The following is a 22261-nucleotide window of genomic DNA, read 5'->3' on the forward strand; positions in this document are numbered from 1 at the left end:
CAATTTGTCTGTTTTGATTTTATTCAAAATAAAATAATTGTATTTTCAACACAAGGTCAGAACACATTTTTTATTTGAGGCTGGGAACAATAAACCCTCATTCAAGTGCTGTCTGAAAAAAGTACATCAACCTGAAGACGACAGCTGAGCAATTTTCTGATGCAACACGGCCTTCATCTCGGCGCTCTCCAGGTTGTCTGTGATGGTGGTGAAGAAGTGGCGAGTGTTCTCGGTCTCCAGGTGGGAGCTGCTGCTGGGGTGTGCGGCCAGCACTGCCTCGTAGTGGGTCAGGATCTCCAGGGCACACAGGAACAGAGACTCGCACTGCCCGCCGGGCATCATCACATGAACGTGCTGAACATGGCAGAAGAGCTGGCTCAGTACAAACAGCACCTCCTGGCTGGCGGTGGTGGTAGCTGCCCTCTCTACCTTTGAGTCTTTGGGTGAGGTGTTGGAGGAAGACGGCGACAGCTTTCCCCTCAGGGAGTCTATGACCTCTCTCATGGCGCTGGCGTACAGCAGCCCCACGTGGGCCCAGCCCTGGCCGGGCAGCCAGTCTTTGCAGCTGGAGCCGCAGAGCAGCTGGAGGACACGCAGCAGTAGCACGGACAGACGCAGCTCGCAGGAGAACGGCCGCAGGTCCAGCAGGGGGAGAAAGTCCACATACTCCAGAGAGTAAGGCACGTGCAGCCGGCCTGAGCGGAGCAGCTCTCGCATGGCTCTCAGCAGCCTGCCCCACTCGGTGATGGTGCACCAGGGTAGGGTCTGTGTCACGGCCACCAGCAGGCCTTTGCTGAACATGTTGACGTCGTCGGGCCGGTGCTGGTCCAGAGCCAGAGAGGTCAGCATGGTGTCCTGAACCTCGTCAGAGAGAGCGCAGCACTCCATCCACGCCAGCAGCCCTGTGCCCTGCCCATACCGGGCCAACTTTAGGCCAGACCACTCCTGCTCCGGCAGCTCGCACACAGCCAACAGTGAGGACGGCACCTCGTTTTTGAAGTGATCTCCCCACACTACCTTCAGATGGAAGCGAACAGTCCAGTCCAGGGCCTCCACTTTATTGTAGAGCCAGAAGAGGGCTCTGGACCAGGTGTTGGGGGCTGAGGCCACCTCCCGTCCCACCACCTTGCCCAGTGCAGTCAGCACAGTGACGAGCATCTCCTTGGACTCCGTGGATAAGTGGTGGGGTGCGCCCTCTACAGGAAGCTCCCAGCACCTGCAGCCCTCGTTCAGAATCTGGCAGAGGACGTAGAGGAGGGGGAACGGGGAGCAGTTCATGACCCAGTGTGGAGATAGATCCTGGGATTCCAGAGAAAAGGCAGAGTGGAGCAAACGCAGGCACAGCTCCAGGCTGCAGGTGCTATAGCCAGAGGAGGGGGAGAGGTGAGGCAGGACGAAGGCACACACAACCTCTTCAGGGTGCAGGAAACTCTGGCCTCTCTCTGAGCTCTCCGAAATGCTCGGCTGCATAAGTGCAACCAGGAAGTGCAGGAACTGGTCCTCCTCCGCAGCCGAGGACAGTTTAGTCATGGCAGTATCTTGAAGACAGCTGCACAGTAAGCTCCCCGCAGAGCTGCCCGTCCCCTCTGTGCAACCGGGGGCACCGCCCCTCAGCCCTGAGAGCTGCTGGAGTATGTTGGAGAGGAGGCTGTGGGCCCCATGGTTCACCACCGCCAGATGGCAGCACCGACGCAGGGTGGCCTCGGGGTTCTGAAAGGCCACGCGGGCTATGGCGGCCACGGCCAAGCTGAGGTTGTTCTGCACCGCTCCCCCCTGGATGATGCAGTTGAACGTCATGTTGAGCTCCTCACTAAAGCCCTCCATCACAGCCAGGGGCAGAGAGCCCTGGAGACCCCTCTTGGAGCAGGTTAACATTTCCGCTAACATTGTGTTTTTCTCAGCTAAGGGGAGCTCTGCGAAAATGTTCACAATAATGTCCTTCAGCTTTCTGCAGTGCTCTACTTCACTATCCATTTGGCACTTTGCAATGAGAGTGGAGACTAATTTCATGACAATGTCCTTTCGCTGGAATGCGGTTTTGTTTCTCTCCAGACAGCTGATCCACTCCTCCATGCTCAGGGACCAGCTCAGTTCAGTGGCAAATAGCATAGTGAAATCTTGGAAGCCCTCCAAGCGGTGGTTAATGATGGCTACGGCAATGTGGGCCATTTCCCCAGCGTTGCGCTCTGTGTCGGGGAAGGACAGTGAGCCTAACAAGCCTCTAAAAGTGCTTTGCACATTGTTCAGTGTCTGGCGCTCARCCTCATCCATGGTCTCAGACATGGACCGTTCCTCTAGGGACTCGAGCACTCTGGCCAGACAGCTTTTAAGACGGAGTGCCAAGACACCGGGGTCACCGCTGTCTGTCATCTCCAGCAGCCCTCTCTTCTCCCAGGCCTGAGTGAGCTGTGAGACAGTCTGCAGGGCTTGCATTAGTGTCATTCCACAGGGTTTAAACTGYGAGGGTGTGTGGGCTGCCTTCAGGTCACTGTGGGCCTCGCTTATCACCTGGACCAGYTCAAACTTKTCTATCCCAGCATGCCTCTTTCTGACAYTCACRGRACTGGTCAGGCTCTGAAGTTGCACCTCAGCTGGGAGGATGATAGCTTGGTCTATCAGATGRGAGGTGTACAGGGAGTCGAGGCAGTTGGATAGGGCACGGTAGCAAAGGTCAGAGGTGCTCAGATGCTCTTTCATCTCCTCCAGAGCATGAAAAAGAATGGACAGCACATCAGTGGTGGARGGTGGTGATGTTGGGGTYTCTGGGTCTGACTTGAARCTCTTGGCAGCCTGAGGTGAYAGGCCYGTGGTGTTGGTGAGGCMGGTCCACRGGTTAGTAAAGACCTTATCMAGGTCGTCCTCCTCTTGCCTTCCCCCCCTGCCCTTCCACAGCTCCCACCACACCTCCAGCAGGACGCGGACYTCCTCCTCAGTGCTGTTTCGGGTAACGTGTTGAACTAGCTRCTCTAGCTCWGKACTCAGGTMMGKCGATGGSAGYCAKAYKAGCAGCTGGGCGTAGATCTGAGAGAAGCCTMTCAACTTGACCAGCTCAAACAMCACTYTMCGGTTAATGTCAGGTAGYCTGTTCTGCAGAGAGAAGAATGGATTCTCCCTCCAGCCGATTTCCATGTCTTCTTCGCGCTCCCTCCCCAGTAATTTGCTCCATAAGACGCAGATGATTTTCTTCTTCCAGCGGACACTGCTCAGACAGCTACCTCGCTCCTGCCCACAGATTTCTCTGACAGCCTGTAGAATTGGGTGGCCAACCTTACTCCAGTCCTCCTTCTGCAGGGCACTGAGTGACGCTGGCTGGCACAATCTGTTGGCCAACAGAAAGCCTCCCTGGAGAACGGCAGTCTTCTCACAGCTCAGCCAGGAATCTGAAAGCACAAGCAGAACAGTGAGAACGAATGAACACATGAGTAGACTAGAGAGTAGTTAGTTCAGTACAGAAACCAGGTTGCCAGGGCCAAGTGTAAATCCATTTGAGTATAATCACTTTGACAGCATCCCTTTTGTTAAAAAAAAGAATTAAATTACTTTGCATACATGTAACCTAATGCCGAAACATTCCAGATATAAAGGAGCTCAAAGTTTACCCATTTTCCATACCCCACTATACCATGTGACATCCATGTCTTCATCACCGTAAAATATAAATGATATCAAACTCAACCGTTTAAAAGCTTACAAATAGGGTTGCAAGCTTCAGTTGAGACAACGTGTTCTTGGATACAGGGTGGGTGTCATTTCAATCATAGAAATGGAATGGACCTATTCTTCAACTTAACACCACAAAGATGTACGCTGATCTGCCCATATTCAAATGTCAACTGAAAGGTGCCACACCTATAATTTCTGCCCCATGTGGAAGCTAGGTGAATTGCAACGGCACTAGGCTGCATTGAAAACAAAATCTCCCCCTCCACCTCATCCCATTTCCCCATAACATGGAAGAGACTTGCGCTTGAGCCTTTTACTTTAGGTTTTGGTCCACCAGCTTCAAACAGATGTAGAAACAATATTTTTCTATTTGAGATTTCACAGCGATTTAGATGGTACAATGATTCCCTACACTATTCAGTGCTTGTTTTTTTTTTATTTAGCGACATTGTAGAATTTTAGCAACCAAGAAATGACACAGCGATTTCTACATTGGCCACTTGACTCGATTTCCACTAGATAACACAGCCACAAAGTCAAAACAGCTTTCCCATTTTGACACTCTCAGGCAGAAGAAATCAATAGGCGAATATCACAGCCAGTCACAACACTGGAAGGTAAGTAATACTGTGAAACACACCATCATTCCACTATTACTGCAGATATTATAGACATTTTCTGAAATTACAACGCAATTTAAAAAAATAATTGTGGCACCTTTAAAATGGTCACGTCTATTCTATTATCTATGAGGATTAACAGTAATTTAAAACCCGATATTCCCATTCAAGTCAACATTCCAACCATCTTTGTGGTACAATTTGAAAGTTTTACTTATTAGTACATTTATCAGCCAAAACATGACACCCACCCTGTATTCAAGAGCATGTTGTGTCTCAACCTATGGCAGTCAAAAGAACCTCAGATGATGTCAAATAGGGTCCAAGGTACAACATACAGTTCCAGTTTCTTTATTTTGACTATTTTCTACATTGTAGAATAATAGTGAAGACATCAAAACTATGAAATAACACCTGGAATCATGTAGTATCCAAAAAAGTGTTAAAAAAATCAAAATAGTTTATATTTTAGGTTCTTCAAAGTAGCCACCCTTTGCCTTGATGACAGCTCTGCACACACTTGGCACTCTCAACCAGCTTCATGAGGCAGTCACCTGGAATGCATTTCAATTAACAGGTGTGCTTTGTTAAGTTCATTTGTGGAATTTCTTTCCTTCTAAATGCATTTGAGCCAATCAGTTGTGTTGTGACAAGGTAGGGGGGTATACAGAAGATAGCCTTATTTGGTAAAAGACCAAGTCCATAATATGGCAAGAACAGCTCAAATAAGCAAAGAGAAATGACAGTACATCATTACTTTAAGACATGAAAGTCGGTCAATCCAGAACATTTCAAGAAAGTTTCTTTAAGTGCAGTCACACCCGGGCTTGAACCTGATCTAACGTCTCTGGAGACACCTGAAAATAGCTGTGCAGCGATGCTCCCCATCCAACCTGACAGAGCTAGAGAGGATCTGCAGAGAAGACTGGGAGAAACTCCCCATATACTGGTGTGCCAAGCTTGTAGCGTCATACCCAAGAAGACGCAAGGCTGTAATCGCTGCCAAAGGTGCTTCAACAAAGTACTGAGTAAAGTGTCTGAATACTTACGTGAATGTGATATTTCAGTTTCTTACTTGTAATACATTTGCAAACATTTCAATAATGTTCTTTTTGCTTTGTCATTATAGGGTATTGTGTGTAGATAAGGGGTTTAAAAAGAAATACATTTTTATAATAAGGCTGTAACATAACATAACAATAAAAAGTCAACGGTCTTAATACTTTCCAAATACACTGTATGTCTCATGGTATAGTTGGGTATGCAAAATCGGTGAACTTTGAGCACATTTATCTATAATGTTTAGCCATTCGGGTCCAAAAAGTCACTACAAATGGGCAAATATGTATGAAAGGTTTAGTTCAAATCAAAAGGTGTCCTGTCAAAAAGTGATTCAAATGGTTTTACCCGAACACATCGCTACACATTTCACTACAGGTACTACTGACAGTAAATAGTGTGTATTCAGCGTCAGCTCGCTAGTTATGCAAATTCATACAGCTAACATGTTTAGAGCTATAAACAAAGCACATGCATTCAACTTAAATCTCAAAGCTACCTTGAGTCATCATTGTGTTTGGGTGAGGCGCAGTTCAGTCTTCAATGTGCATCCTTTCATCCACGCTGGACCCAACAGCACGCCAAGCCAACTACAACGAAGAGCACGTGCACATTTTTGTTCAATTAATTATTATACTGATTCATAATAAAAGGAGACAAGTTAATAATTTAAATATATACTTACTTTCCAATGCGATATGACAAGAAACCAATAAGAATAAACGTGTTGAACTTTTTTTTCTTCGATCATTCAAAACAACTCGTCGTACGTCCGCATCAACGTCACGTGGGCGGGATTTTTATTTTATTGAAGAGCGACGAAATGTATTTTCAAGACTTTACAGCGCCACTCATGGCATGGATGTATGGGGGGGGGGGTTTAGTTGAAGTTTTTAACATTTTATTCTTCATTCACATATTATCTGATGATATTAGTTTACTATTACAAGCCATTATTAAAAATCTAACGTTAACTTGTCTTACTGCACGGAGTGAGGCTGAAATCAGCTTTTTAGAATGTTTTAACGTATAATATTATGATTTACGAGCACGAGCAGATTCCATTTTTTTCACTTGCGTCAAATTGCCGAAATGAAAGTGAAAGTTCTTGGAGTCGAATGGCACAGGGAAAGACATCTCTTGAAGACAGTTTTGTCACATTATGCGTTTAAACGTCAATATTGTTATCTGTTTATTTCTCTGTGCAGGTAGGCTACCGTATGAACAATTCTTGCGAGTATTTCTCTTTCCCCAGACGGTTTCACGCATGCTGTGCTCATTCAGAGTTCTTATGAATGGACTATTTGTTAGCCGATAATTATGATTGATCTTTAAAGGTGAAGTTAAATGTTAAACTCATTGTGATTATTCTACTTATTCATCTATTTGACAGAGGTGTCAGGAATCCAGTCTTTAGAACAGGTGCCTTGGCTGCCCTGTATGCTGGTGGATGAACGTGTAAAGTTCAATGATGAGGGACATGCTGAAACCGAGTACCAACACAGAGACGCTGGGCTGCAGTTTGGACATCCAGGGGACAGTGCATTGAACCCTAATGCCATTACCTTCCTTGTTACAGGTGAATGAGAGAAACAGCTAAACAAATGTCAGATTTGGTTATGTTTTCTACACTGACGGTTCATGTTTGGTGTTTCAACACTGAGAGGTGCTCTTCAAACCGTGTGTTCAGGCTCTAAGGTGGACATGAGGAAGTACATTGAAGGAGCAGTAGTGGAGCACCAGCTGCAGTGTGAGATCCGCAGGTACAGCACAGAGGGTATCCAGGTGCGTTGGCCAGGTTTAGGAGCCCAGGATCACGACATCTGGTTCACCTGCACCTTACGGCACACCGACGGCCTCTTCGTCATCACCAGCTTCCTCAGACATACCCCTGCCACGCCCACACCTGGCCAGGCAGACTACCGCAACTGGGCCGCCATCGGAGACAGAGAGACGCTAACCACCTCAAGTAATTCAACATTTTAATGCCGTCTATTTGTTATGCAGTAGATCTCATGTCAAGCTCATTCCACGGAGGGTCGAGTGTCTGCGGGTTTTCTCGAAACACTTTTTTAAAACTTTTATTTAACTGGTCAGTTAAGAATAAATTCTTATTTACAATGACGGCCAAACCCTAACCCGGACGACGCTGGGCCAATTGTGCGCCTCCCTATGGGACTCCCAATCACGGCCGGTTGCGATAAAGCCTGGAATCGAACCAGGGTCTGTAGTGACGCCTCTAGCACTGAGATGTGCTCGACCGCTGCGCCACTTGGGAGCCCAAAACTTGATTGATGAATTAAGGTCACTCATTAGCAAGGAACTCCCCTCACCTAGTTGTCTAGGCCTTAATTTAAAGGATGAACCAAAAACCTGCAGACACTCGGCCTTCTGTGGAATGAGTTTGACACCCCTGCTGTAGATGTAGACTGTACTCTGTCCAGTGCTTCCCATTCCTGGTCATGGGGACCCCAAGGGGTGCACATTTGAGTTTTGAGCCTAGCCCTAACACCTGATTCTAATCAAATGCTTGATAAATTGATTAGTTGAATCAACTGTGTTAGTGCTAGGGCAAAAACAAAAATGTACACCCCTTGGTGTCCCCTGAACCAGGATTGGGAAGCACTGCTCTAGACTGTAGCGTATGTCAGTGGAGGCTGCTTAGGGGAGGACGGCACATAATAATGGCTGGAACGGAGCTAATGGAATGGCATCAATCACATGAAACCATGTATTTGATACCATTTCACCTATTCCGCTCCACCAACCTCCTGGGGTCAGTGTTTCCTTTTATACCCTTGTTAATTTACTTTAGGCAGTTGTTATCTTGAGTTATGATCTATTGTAAAGTACTTCTCTCTCCTGAAAGTCTGAGTCACATTCTGTGCAGTATGTCTGTGTCACACACAACAGAATAAGTCCCTAGCTATAACCTCCCTTTTTCCCCCCAAATTCCTCCCTCTCCCTCCTCTGCACCCCATGCCCCCCTTCCTGCCCTGCCTTGGCTGTGACCTGTAGCTGTGATGCTAGTCTTCACCCGCACTCCCTCTGTGTGGGTGGGCCTAATGACGCAATCGAGCCTGCACTGTCAGTTTGACGTGGACCACAAGGCAGCCGACCTGACAGTGGAATGGCGTTTGCAGCGACGCGGCGAACGCACCACGCTCTTCAGCCACTCCAGCCGCTCGGGCCAGAGGAAGGGGGGCGGGGTGGAGCTTAAGGGCATCGGTAGGGGCGACGCATCCCTGACACTCCCCCTCACCAAGCAGAGCAGCGAGGGGACGTATGTCTGCCTTGTCTCGGTGCCTCCGCTGTTTGGCAGCCATGAAATCGCTCTGCACATCATGGGTAAGGTGGAGGGGTTAGGGGTCACGGGACATGAGGCAGATACATTTAATTGTTGAAACTTTGCTCACTCATTTGCGCTATCATTGAAAATTGAAATGATAAACAAATTACTTTTATTATCACTACCTGATATGGTATACACATGTATGAATATGTACATATCTATGACATGATGACCATAACAACCAATTAAAGATGTCATTGACTGCCATTTTGATCACCCGGTATATACCGCCAACATCCTAATTGTAATGCCAGTCATTTCTGACATCGTCCCTCAGAGCGTCCTCGCGTGTCCTTGAACGTGGACTCTGTCATCTCCTTGGTGGACACGGAGAAGCAGAAGGTGGTGTGTGAGGCAGGGGGTTACTACCCCCTGGATGTGGAGATGGAGTGGTTCAGGGAGCCCAGTGGTGGAGGTGGAGGCCTCCTACCAGAGAAGCTGGACACTGTCCTGTACTCCAGCCACCGCCACCACCAGAACGGGACCTACTCTCTGTCGGCCTTCTTCCTGCTCCACGCTTCCCTGCATGACTCGGGCTCCACGTACTTCTGCAGGGTGTCTCACAGCTCCCAGCGCATGCCCATCCGCAAGAGCTTCACCCTCATCGTCACAGGTTAGGTGGTTTAGGAACTTCTCATGAAGTCTTCAAGTAAAGGTAGTTTTCTCAGGTACAGTTGAGTACCTTACAACCCAATCTGATTACGTACAGTGATACAGTATGTGTTCATACACATTTCTGCAGATTTACAGAAGCATATTTTAAATATACAGTTGAAGTCTGAAGTTTACATACACTTAGGTTGGAGTCATTAAAACTCATTTTTCAACCACTCCACAAATGTATTGTTAACAAACTATAGTTAACAAACTATAGACATCTACTTTGTGCATGACACAAGTCATTTTTTCAACAATTGTTTACAGACAGATTATTTCACTTATAATTCACTGTATCACAATTCCAGTGGGTCAGAAGTTTAGATACACTAAGTTTTGACTGTGCCTTTAAACAGCTTGGAAAATTCCAGAAAATGATGTCATGGCTTTAGACGCTTCTGATTGGCTAATTGACATAATTTTTGTCAATTGGAGGTGTACCTGTGGATATATTTAAAGGCCTACCTTCAAACTCAGTGCCTCTTTGCTTTGAAATCAGCCTCTGCAAGTCTGGTTCATCCTTGGAAGCAATTTCCAAATGCCTGAAGGTACCACGTTCACCTGTACAAACAATAGTACGCAAGTATAAACACCATGGGACCATGCAGCCTTCATACCGCTCAGGAAGGAGACGCGTTCTGTCTCCTAGAGATGAACGTACTTTGGTGCGAAAAGTGCAAATCAATCCCAGAACAACAGCAAAGGACCTTGTGAAGATGCTGGAGGAAACATTTACAAAGGTATCTATATCCTCAGTAAAACGAGTCCTATATTGATATAACCAGAAAGGCCAGCAAGGAAGAAGCCACTGCTCCAAAACCGCCATAAAAAAGCCAGACTACGGTTTGCTACCGTACATGGGGACAAATACCGTACTTTTTGGAGAAATGTCCTCTGGTCTGATGAAACAAAAATGGCCATGAAGACCATCGTTATGTTTGGAGGAAAAGGGGGGAGGGTTGCAAGCCGAAGAACACCATCCCAACCGTGAAGCACGGGGGTGGCAGCATTATGTTGTGGGGGTGCTTTGCTGCAGGAGGGACTGGTGCACTTCACAAAKTAAATGTCATCATGAGGCAGGAAAATTATGTGGATATATTGAAGCAACATCTCAAGACATCAGTCAGGAAGTTAAGGCTTGGTCGCAAATGGTTCTTTCAAATGGACAATGACCCCAAGCATAATTCCAAAGTTGTGGCAAAATGGCTTAAGGACAACAAAGTCAAGGTATTGGAGTGGCCAACACAAAGCCCTGACCTCAATCCTATATAAAATGTGTGGGCAGAACTGAAAAAGCGTGAGCGAGCAAGGAGGCCTACAAACCTGACTCAGTTACACCAGCTCTGTCAGGAGGAATGGGCCAAAATTCACCCTACTTATTGTGGGAACCTTGTGGAAGGCTACGCGAAACGTTTGACCCAAGTTAAACAATTTAAAGGCAATGCTACCAAATACTGAGTGTATGTAAACTTCTGACCCACTGGGAATGTGATGAAAGAAATAAAAGCTGAAAGAAATCATTCTCTCTACTATTATTCTGACATTTCACATTCTTAACATGAAGTGGTGATCTTAACTGACCTAAGACAGGGAATTTTTACTTGGATTAAATGTCAGGAATTGTGAAAAACTGACTGTACACACAACTGTACACAGTTGAGTCAAGTTGCCTGGATGTCCTTTTGGTGGTCGACCATTCTTGATACATACGGGAAACTGTTGAGCATGAAAAACCTAGCACCATTGCAGGAGTTCACACAAACCGCTGTGCCTGGCACCTACTAACATACCACGTTCAAAGGCACTTAAATATTTTGTCTTGCCCATTCACCCTCTGAATGGCACACATACATAATCCATGTCTCAATTGTCTCAAGGCTTAAAAATCCTCCTTTAACCTGTCTCACCCCCTTCATCTACACTGATTGAAGTGGATTTGACAAGTGACATCAATAAGGGACCATAGCTTTGACCTGGATTCACCTGGTCAGTCTGTCAAGCAGGCGTTCTGAAGGTTTTGTATACTCCGTGTTTATATAGTCTTCAGAGGATATTGATCCAAACACATACTATACTGTATGCAGCACCAATTCATGACCACTTGATGGCAGCCCCAATACATACAGTATGTACTGTAGTATGCTTTGAGAGGAGAACATACCACAAGAAACTGCATTGACTGATACAACTTTGGTTGTTGTGTTTTATCAGAGGTTGACAGTTGGAACTTGCTGTGGTTGTTCTTTGGCTGTGGATTCATCCTGGTCATGGTGGCCACTTTGTGTGTGATGCTACCCCGCCTGAGCTCAGGTGAGCGTCTCTAGTTCTCCACCGACTCTGTCCTTTACCTTTTAGTCATTGCCAGGTTCAGTTTTGTTGATGAGTTCACCCAATTGAGATCTTGCTAGTTGTTGTTTGCTTGCTAGGACAACCTTTTGAACTTTTACTGTTTTTCTTTCACAGCAAGAAAAGCAAACAAGGTGGGTATATCTTCATACATAACGCGGGTGTGCGCGTTTTCAAGTGTTATTAGTCGTATATACGGGATGCGCATGGTATACATCATCAAACGAAATGCTTACTTGCAGATTTCGTCTTGACAATGCAACAACCATAAGAAATAATAAAATATAAGAATATGAACATAAAGCAAATGGGAGTAGAATACAATAAACATTTTAGCATAAGTATAATACAGGAAGGCAAAATATATAGTCCAATATTAACAAACATGTGTATTGGGGGGGAGAGAAGTGTTTAAATTGAGCAGTATAGTAAGAGTTTGGTAGCAGCAGCTGTGATGTGTGTGTAGAATGAATGTAGGGTTGTCACGATACCAGCATTGCGATACTCCGAGGTATCGTGGCAAGGAAACAAAACATGAAGCAGACTACATTTCCTGATGGAAAACAGTCCTAATGTTGGAAACAAGCAGCCTTATGTTGTCACCCAGAATCACATGTTTCTTTAACAAGTTATAGCACACAATATTTTACATAAAGCAGTCTGCTTTGTGTTTTCCTTTTTGCCATGGAGAATCAGTTATTGTAGTATCGCAATACTGGTATCGTGACAACCCAACATGACTGTATACGTGTGGGTGAGAGAGAGAGAGAGAGAAAGACTTCCCTGCTCATTGTGTGTGTTCTGTGTCTCTCCTGTTCAGAGAAAGCCCTACTGAGAGAACATGCCAGAGTGGTTAGAGCTGATCTCCATGGATACAGACAGTCCATTCCTACCCTCCTTCTTCTCCTCCTTCTCCATCTCAGTACTTCTCTATCAGGGGGTTTATTTCGGGAATATGGGTATAGTGTGTGTCCATCAAGTCATTTGATATAGGGTAATGTTTGTCCCGATTCTACCATTATAAAAGTACAGTAAATATAGAGAGATTGATCATGTGTTTTTCATTATTTGGGAACGAGGGACTATCCCACAAGGTCATAGTACTGCTCTATGATGATACCACTCTAAGATTGTGTAAGGTAGCTTAATTTTGCTATGAAAAATACTTGACATGGAATAATGATTTTCTTTTATAAAAATGCACGATCATGTTTGAAATGAAAATGTGCACTAAGAAATGTATTTGTTTGAAGTTGTTGTTTTCATTTGTATTTAATAGTTGCTGTTGTTTTGACTGTTTTTGCTCTAGAGAGTTCTACTAAGTTAGCGGGTCAGAGAGAGTGTGTGATGTCATGTCCAATCAAGCTTTATTTATACAGCACATTTCCGTCATGGAATGCAACGCAATGTGCTTCACAGGAAGAAAAACAATGAAAATAAAAACTGAAATATTTACTACACAAGAGGATAAAAACAGAAAGAATAACAATGAAAACTGAAACACTATAAAGCACCCTAAGGAAAAGCAATGCTGAAAAGGTGTGTTTTAAGATCTCTTTCAAATATGTCCACAGTTTTGGCCCCCCTTGGATTCTCTGGCAGGCCATTCCAGAGGCTGGGGGCATAATAACTGAAGGCTGCCTCTCCATGCGTCTTGGTCCTAGGCTTTGGGATAGTTAAAAGGCCAGTGCCAGAGGACCTAAGGGACCTACTGGGTACGTAACTTAAAAGCATGTCTGACATGTATTGGGGTGCACAATTGTGGATTGATTCAAAAACCAATAGAAGAATCTTAACATTAATTCTAAAACTCAAAGGCAGCCAGTGCAGAGGCCTTAAAACCTGTGTATTATGTTCTCTCCCTCTGGTCTTGGTCAGCAGCATTCTGTATGTTTAGCTGTTGACCAATGGCTTTCTTGGGCAGACTAGACAGGAGAGCATTACAGAAGTCAAGCCTGCTTGTAATAAAAGCATGAATTAATCTTTATGTATTAGCCTGCGAGAGAAACGGCCACACCTTGGCAATGTTCCTCAGGTGGTAAAAAGCTATTTTGGTCACATTCCTAATGGGTGATTCGAAATTGAGTTCAGAATCTAAAATGACGTTTCTTACCTGATGTTTTATCTTTATTGCCCATGAAATTAAAATGTGCAGCCAGATTCTCTCTGTGTGCTTTGGCTCCAACAATAAGTACCTCAGTCTTGATTTAGCTGGAGGTTAGCTGAAGTTGTGAGCCATCCATGTCTTTAAATCACAAATACAGTCTAATAATATATCCTTGGAGCTAAAATCCTTTGGTGCCACAGAAATGTAAAGTTGTGTATCGTCTGTATAGCAGTGAAATGCAATGCTGTGCTTTCTGATAACGCTGCCAAGAGGCTGTCTGTTTGGATGTGGCCTTTTTCAACCTTACTGGAGCTCTAGCATCAATGGTTGCCCTTCATTTCCTATTAAAGTTGTCAACTAAATCCTACAAGAGGACTGCAGAATAGGTGATGGAGTATTGTTCATGCATTCAATAAAATCTGTAGCAACTTCAGAGTTTTTAAATAGCGTTTCTTCTTAATAATGCGTTCAATATTACCCTGTGCTATGGTCAACAGGGTAGTAAAAAAATCCACTGTGGTGATCTGATAAAGCAACATCAACAATACAGGATATGTCAGTAGAAAGCCTCTTGGTAATAACCAGGTCCAGAGTATGGCTGTGGTTATGGGTGGGCCCAGGAACATGTTGGATACAGTCCATAGAGCTCAAAAGATTCATCAATTCAATGGCCTTGGAGTCAGTCTCTTTGTCAACATGAATATTAAAATCACCCAAAACAATGATTTGATCATAGTTCTCAAGGACAATAAACAATAGTTTAGAGAAATGGGTAAAGGAAGTGGGGCAGTGTTTTTGGTGGCCTATACAGGGTTATGGCCAGCACTGGTGGCTGACATTTAAAAAGTATAGCATCAAACGAAGTCGCCAACGAAATGTCCTTACAGCTGATGGCATTAGTAAAAATAGAGGCTGTCCCCCCCCACCATTTTCCCCTTTTCTGATAGAGTATGAAAAGCTGTAGTTCGATGTGTTTGACACACTATTGTCTGTCTTCTGCTGAAAACCAATCTGTTTCCTAGCTGGAAGCCTCATAGGCTTTGGAGTATTCTTGGTTATAAGGTCTTTAGTACCCTGCAAATGGAGAAATACGGTGCCAAAACCCTATCTCTCAGTTGCTACATAGTCAAGTATACCATAAACCAGGGTACTCAAGTACTATTTGAGAAGGTCTGGTCATACATATTTCCGAGGTGGCAAAGGTCTGGATGGATAATGTCATTTATCGGCGTAGTAACAAACCCCCACCTCGCGACCCCAAACTGCACAGCCCTCTTGTTGGCGGAGAGAAAATGTTGCAGATTTAAAGCTAATTTCCTGCAATTCTATGCGTTCTTCAATGTCTTATGTGTGTTTATATGATACCGGGGGTTGATGCCCAAAACATAGAACATTTTAATTATTCATTTTTTACTCGGGACGTGCGGTCCGTATTGACCCCGTTCTGAGTCCGGATCCAGTCCGCGGTCCACCAGGTGAGTATGGAAGCCATAAACACTTCACTCTGGAATGGCAGCTGTTCTCAAAGGGCACGTTGTACACCACTCACCCTCACCATCAACCTCTCTTACACTTATTCGACCCCTCATTCACTAGCCCGCTTTTCCACTTTCAAGCTTATATATATACTCAAGTGAACCTCCCATATTCTGCCATTCACCAAGGCATTGAAGAGATGTCCCATATCCCATCCAGAAAATTACTTGATTCTTCAGTGTTTCATGCCACTGCACGGACGGTGGGTCTTGAGAAGCAGAGCTCCCCACGCCCAAGAGTAGATGCTCAGTGGCTGGCTCTGGGTCTACAGTCAACAGACAGGCATGCACTCCAGAGCTCTCCAGTGGAGTACATGCCAATGCCCTGCTAATGCAAATGCCAAGACATACCTCTGGACTCTAGTGCTGGCACATGGGGAGAAGTGTGGCTCTGGAGAGGCTATCATCACAGATCAGAGCCAGTGTAAAGCTGCGTGCCTGGTGGGTCAGGAGTCAGCTGAGGGCCAGGGGGGGGCTCCGCTCTGCCACACAGCCCAGCTCAGAGCTCCACCAGTGGAAAGGGCTGTAATGGGATCAGGAGGCTCAAGGATGCACAGAGTAGACCCACGGGTAGTTCTAACTAAGCATCTGCTTCCTGTAAACTATGATGATGCACAATCTGGGGTCTTACTGGGGTCAGGATTGGTTGTGGTCTAGCTCTATTATAGTCAACTATTGTTGTGGGTTATATATTTAGTCCCTCAGATGGACTCCATTGAATTTAAACTGGGAAAGTGAAGAGACAGATCTGGATGGTAACTTCCCTTCAGTAAATGTTTCCAGATGAGTTTTCGGAGATATAGTCCTTCATCAAAGGGATTGTCAAAAAATCTAGGTGTAGCAAGTGTATTTGCAACAATGATTCATGCCAATTGTTGAAAAGCATGTTCCTCTTAAGAAACTGAGAACTGTTTGAGCCCCTGGATTGATGATATGAAATTATGCAAAAGAGGTGGCAAACAAGTCCGGCTGCTCAGCTGATTGGTTGGCATACTGTAAATTGAGAAATGACATAAAACCCAATGGAAAAATACTTTGGAGTACCTTCAATGATATCATGGGCAGAAAACCCAATTAATCTCGAACGTTCATTGAATTTGATGGTGTTACGGATACAAGTGTTCTGTGTGTATCCTGTGTGTATTTCTTTTCTCTCCTTCTCCCCTACTCACAGGTGACAATAATCATTCCCCAATCAGTCATCAATCAGTCGCTAATCGGAAGACACCTGCTCCTTTTCCCTTACCCAATCACAGTCCCTTTCCCTTGGTTTAAAACCCCTGTCAGTTGTTTTCTCCCCAGCTCAATCTCTTTGTAACATGCCTTCTGTCTGTAGATCGCTTGTGTGTTTTGCATCTGCATGTCACTTTGTCCCCACCTGTGAGTGTTGTTTTGGTTATGGTGTTTGAGTGTTTGTTTGATGGTGGGAAAAGGGGGTAACCAGACAAGTCGCCCTTGGGCTACACTACCCGTAGTTAAACATTGTTAAAAACACTAGTTAGAACTGGGCGGACCACCCCCTGTATTTTTGGTTAGTTAGCTGTTTGTGAAGCAGGCTAGTCTAGCTTAGGGGTGTTTTTGAATGATTATTCTTTCATTCCTTGGGTCCCGCTCAGCCCCTTTTCCTGCTTCCCCCCCCCATTTACCGTGTGTTTATAAATAAACATTTAGTGTTTGATGGTAATTAAGTTGTCTGTGTTATTTGTTCTCACTGTTACGTTTTCACTACTATAATTTGCATGAGTTGTGTTACGGGTCCCATTACCATCCCCCCTAGACTGTCGGGCCAAAGGGATTCGTAACAGATGGATATAACAAATTGGAAAAACTCAGATGTGAAATGACAACATTGAACAGTGAACCATCATATTTTTGTATAAAAGATCTAATAATGAAATAGAAGGATTGTTTTGAATTTTGTCAAGTTAGTGTGAGAGAGGTGGAAAAACTATCCATCAATAATGATGAGTCACCAGGTATAGACAACCTTGATGGGAAACTATTGAGAATGGTAGGGACTGTATTGCTACCCCTATTTGGTATATATTTATCCAAAGCCTGAAGGAGTGTGTTTGTCCACAGGTGTGGAAGGAAGCTAAAGTCATTCCACTGCCTAAAAATAGTAAAGCACCCTTTAGTGGCTCTAACAGCCGCCCAATCAGTTTGCTGCCTGTTCTTAGTAAACTGATGGAGAGGATTGTTTGACCAAATACAATGCTATCTTTCAGAGTACACGACTTTCAGCATGCATATAGAGAAGAGCGCTCAACTTGTATTCCACTAACTCAGATGACTGATGATTGGTTAAAATAAATGGATAATAAGATGATAGTTGGAGCTGTATTGTTATATTTCAATGCTGCCTTTTATGTTATTGATCATAAATTGTTATTAAAAAAACTAACTTGCTATGGCTATATATCTGTAACGATCGTCTTCATCTGAGGAACAGGAAAGATCGGACCGAAACGCAGCGTGGTAAGTGTCCATGTTAATTTAATATAACTGAACACGAAATACAAAATAACAAAGTGAAACAACGAAAATCGAAACAGTCCTGAAAGGTGACACAACACAAAACAGGAAGCAACTACCCACAAACACCAGGTGGAAAAGGCTACCTAAGTATGGTTCTCAATCAGAGACAACGATAGACAGCTGCCTCTGATTGGGAACCATACCAGGCCAAACACATAGAAAAGAAAACATAGGAAAAAAACAGAATGACCACCCCAACTCACGCCCTGACCAAACCAAAATAGAGACATAAAAAAGGAACTAAGGTCAGGGCGTGACAATATCACCTGCCATCACGTGGTTGAAGAGGTATGTATCCAATAGAACCCAGAGAGTGTTCTTCAATGGAAGCTTCTCTAACATCAGATATGTACAGGGTGGTGTCCCTCAGGGCAGTTGTCTTGGGCCGCTACTCTTCTCTATTTTAACAAGTGATTTGCCACTGGTCTTCCACAAAGCTAGAATGACTATGTATGTGGATGATTCCACACTCTACATGTCAGCACCCAAAGCCATTGAGCTCACGGAAATGTAAAATAAGGAGTACAGGCAGTATCAGAATGGGTGATTTAATAATAAACTGGTCTTAAATACATCTAAAACTAAAAGCGTTGTATTTGTTTCAAAACATTCTCCTAAACCTCAACTGGAGTTGTGTATGAAGGGTGTGACCATTGAACAAACTGAGGAAGCTAAACTCCGAGGTATAACATTGGATGGTCAATTATCATGGGCAAGTCATATTGACAAAATTGTTTTGAAGATTGGGAGTGGTATGTATGTTGCAAAAAGATGTTCTGCGTTTTTAGACACATCAACTGGACTAGTTGTTCAGGCTCTGTATTTATAAAGCCTTTTTTACATCAGCAGATGTCACAAGGTGCTATACAGAAACCCAGCCTAAAACCCCAAACCGCAAGCAATGCAGATGTAGAAGCACGGTGGCTAGGAAAAACTCCATAGAAAGGCAGGAACCTAGGAAGAACCCTAGAGAGGAACCACGCTCTGAGGGGTAGCCCATCTTGATTACTGTCCAGTAATATGGTCAAGTGCAGCATAGAAAGACTTAGCAAAGCTGCAGCTGGCTCAAAACAGAGCAGCACGCCATGCCCTTACTTGCACATACAGAACTGTCATCAACACCATTCATGCCAGTCTTTCCTGGTTGAGGGTTGACTAGAGATGAACTGCTTCTCTCCCTAGTTTTTATCAGAAATATTACTGACTAAAATTCCAGATTGTCTGCATAATCAAATAACATTCAGCTCAGACACCCATACATACCCCACAAGACATACCACCATGGGTCTCTTCACAGTCTAAGTCCAAAACAAATTCACGGCAACGGACAGTTTTATACAGAGCTATGATCGCATGGAACTCCTTTCCATCTTACTCAAGCATACAGCAAAATTACCTTTGAAAACAGATTTAAAAACAACTAATGGAAAGGCGGGGACTGTGAGAGGGGACACGCAAACACACAGACACACTAACACAAATTGTTTTATTGTTTGTATTATTTTTTGGTGACATTTTTTTGTATATCATTGTATTTTACATTTGTGTGACTGTCTTATCAGTGTTTTGTTTCTTGTCATGTTGTGTTTTTTGTGGACCCCAGGAAGAGTAGCTGCTGCTTCTGCTAAAGCTAATGGGGGATCCAAATAAACAAATAAGTATACAGAGGACAACTTAACTGGAGGAGTCAGTCTGTCAGGGATAAAAATTTGCCAGAAGGATAAACAGAGTTTAGGTGGGACCAGATGGAAGGGCTGTTGAGTTGCCCTCAGCCCTGGTCCCCTGTCTACAAACAGTCTACCCTGGGACCCATGGGGCCTCTCTGCTGCTGCTGAAAGGGCATGTGGTGTGGCCCCTGGCTTAATCAAATATGCCAATGGAAAACAAACAGCACTAGATCTCACTGGGAGGTGGAAGAAGGTAGATGGAGGCTTGTAAAAGAAAATGAAAGCTAAGGCAGAAGAAACGGTGCTTTTGTTTTCCAGTGCAGTGCCAGACTTGGCTTTCCTCCAAACCAGCCACCTGTGAACCTGCTGGTGGAGTGTAAAGCTTGTTCTGGGAGAAAAACACTAATTATAAGGTAAATGATGGTAAATGTGCTGGTAGAGTAGCTTTTACCGGAGGTTGAAATCAAGGTTCAACAAGAGCAAACAGATAGGACAATAGGAAGGGAACAGAAACAGTAGGAGTTGTGCCAGTTGGCTAGGATTAAACTGACTTCATTGAACAACACTTGCCCAGTTTCTGAGACAAGGGTAAGTTATGTGTAGTTTAAAGGCCACAGGCACAGTAGTGGTTTCGCTTGAGTTCAGTTATGCTGCTTGTATAATCCATTCGAATGCCACAGATGTTACACTAACTAAAAAATTAGCTCAGGATACGACCTTAGTGCCTATAAGAGGCTGCAGACATCATGTGTACAAAAAGCCACAGCATTTGTGGTGGAAAAAGTGGTGGAAAGTGGTGGAAAAAGTACCCAATTGTCATACTTGAGTAAAAGTAAAGATGCCTTGATAGAAAATGACTCAAGTAAAAGTGAAAGTCACCCAGCAAATTTCTACTTCAGTAAAAGTCAAACTATTTGGATTTAAATATACTTAATTATCAGAGGTAAATGTAATTGCTAAAATATATTTATTTCAAATTCCTTATTAAGCAAACCAGAAGGCACCATTTAAAAAAAATAAAAAATGTAAGGATGGCCAGGGGCATGCTCCAACACTCAGACATCATTTACAAACGAAGCATGTGTTTAATGAGTCCGCCAGATCAGACGTAGTAGGGATGACCAGGGATGTTTGTTCTCTTGATAAGTGTGTGAATTAGACCATTTTCCTGTCCTGCTAAGCATTCAAAATGTACTTTTGGGTGTCAGGGAAAATATATGGAGTAAAAAGTACATAATTTTCTTTAGGAATGTAGTGAAGTAAAAGTTGTCAAAAAATATAAATAGTAAAGTACAGATACCCAAAAAACGACTTAAGTAGTACTTTCAAGTATTTTTACACCACTGCATTTGACCTCCCCTCATAAAATGAACTTGCTTCTAGTATCCTTAACCGTTTTCATATGTCTGGCCTCTGGCCATAGCTTTTGTCTCATTTTTGGCCCCTTGTGCCTCAGTCAGTCTGACCCTCCTCCTATTGCTGTTCTGTTTTTTTGTACTTTTATCCCCTTTTTCTCCCCAATTGGTAGTTACAGTCTTGTCCCATCGCTGCAACTCGGGAGAGGCAAAGGTTTCTTAAAACTCTGCTCGCTTAACCCGAAGCCAGCCGCACCAATGTGACGGAGGAAACACCGTCCAGCTGGCAACCAAAGTCAGCTTGCAGGCGCCCAACCCGCCACAAGGAGTCACTTGGAAATCCCAGACGGCCAAACCCTCCCCTAACCCGGACAACGCTGGGCCAATTGGGCACAGCCTCATGGGTCTCCCGGTCACGGCCGGCCGTGACACAGCCTGGGATCGAACCTGGGTCTGTAGTGATGCCTCAAGCACTGCGATGCAGTGCCTTAGACCACTGTGCCACTCGGGAGGCCCAGGCCATCTCTCTTTTCATCAACTTGTGTTTGTGTATGTTTAAACATTATCACACACAAGATGCGCGTCTGCCCTCTATTTGACAGGTAGTGACTCTGTCGCCATGTTGTCCCCATGCAGACCTATGGAAAGCCTAGCTAGCAGGGTGTAATGTCGAGGTCAAGACCAGGGAAAGTCCCCCCGAGTCAGAATTAGTAGCATACCGGGCCTTGTGACGAAGCCACAGTCCACACACTTTAACTGGCACTAACTTAATCAACATCCATGCAGAGCAAGTGGAAAGACTTGTGTGTGTGTCCATCTGTCTGTCTGTCTGCCTGTCTGCCTGCTTTCATCTGTCTGTGGCAGTTCTCTTATAACCCAACACTCATTGCCCTCTCTCCTCACGAGTAATCCCACAGTTTCTTATTATCAACTCAACTTCCAGCCTGGGACCATTTTCTACTCATTACTGTATGTACTATAAACAAAATACCATGTGCTCTTATTATGCAGCAATCTCTAGAGGATAGAGTGAACCTGACTGCCCTCAATGCCCCATCCCAATTCAGTTTTGTGACCTGTTGTGAAGTTTCAGAACTGTTTTGTTGACTAGATAGCGAGAGCAAAATATTGTATACCACATGTAAATTGAACACAGTCCCAGCCAAAGGATTCTCATCTCCCAGTGCTGCTTATCCACCCGTCTCTGGGCTGGGTCATGTTGCCTGAACTGGCCTCACCAAGACATGGGTTCAAATACTCTTTGAAGTTTTCCCAAAACCTTGAGTGTTTGCGTTAGCCTGCCTGGAGTGCCAGATGTGCGGGTTTCACAGTTTTTGCGACTGTTCTGTTGGTTCAGTTGCA

The 22261-nt window shown here is 44.4% G+C and overlaps 2 protein-coding genes across 2 annotated transcripts; one reads left to right on the forward strand and one right to left on the reverse strand.

Annotated features, from left to right (window-relative positions):
- Window positions 1-6126, reverse strand: LOC111982562 (gem-associated protein 4). The gene is made up of 3 exons (XM_024014146.2): window positions 6028-6126; window positions 5842-5932; window positions 1-3380 (listed from the first exon to the last, which is right to left on the reverse strand). The coding sequence occupies exons 2-3, from the start codon at window positions 5852-5854 to the stop codon at window positions 127-129; spliced, it is 3267 nt and encodes a 1088-aa protein (XP_023869914.1). The 5' UTR covers window positions 5855-5932; window positions 6028-6126; the 3' UTR covers window positions 1-126.
- A 291-nt stretch (window positions 6127-6417) lies between these two features.
- On the forward strand, window positions 6418-12630 carry LOC111982563 (tapasin-related protein). The gene is made up of 8 exons (XM_024014147.2): window positions 6418-6550; window positions 6736-6921; window positions 7033-7311; window positions 8361-8690; window positions 8972-9307; window positions 11563-11661; window positions 11815-11831; window positions 12518-12630. The coding sequence occupies exons 1-8, from the start codon at window positions 6505-6507 to the stop codon at window positions 12530-12532; spliced, it is 1308 nt and encodes a 435-aa protein (XP_023869915.1). The 5' UTR covers window positions 6418-6504; the 3' UTR covers window positions 12533-12630.
- Window positions 12631-22261: the final 9631 nt, after the last annotated feature.

The sequence above is a fragment of the Salvelinus sp. IW2-2015 genome, linkage group LG22, assembly GCF_002910315.2.
Source record: "Salvelinus sp. IW2-2015 linkage group LG22, ASM291031v2, whole genome shotgun sequence".
NCBI lineage: Eukaryota > Metazoa > Chordata > Actinopteri > Salmoniformes > Salmonidae > Salvelinus > Salvelinus sp. IW2-2015.

Bases quoted from the DNA above. Each gene is read 5' to 3' on its own strand.
- LOC111982563 (XM_024014147.2), top strand. From the start codon at position 6,505: ATGCGTTTAAACGTCAATATTGTTATCTGTTTATTTCTCTGTGCAG. The intron at 7,312-8,360 runs GTAATTCAACAT...TGTGACCTGTAG, and splicing joins AGAGACGCTAACCACCTCAA to CTGTGATGCTAGTCTTCACC. The intron at 8,691-8,971 runs GTAAGGTGGAGG...ATCGTCCCTCAG, and splicing joins AATCGCTCTGCACATCATGG to AGCGTCCTCGCGTGTCCTTG.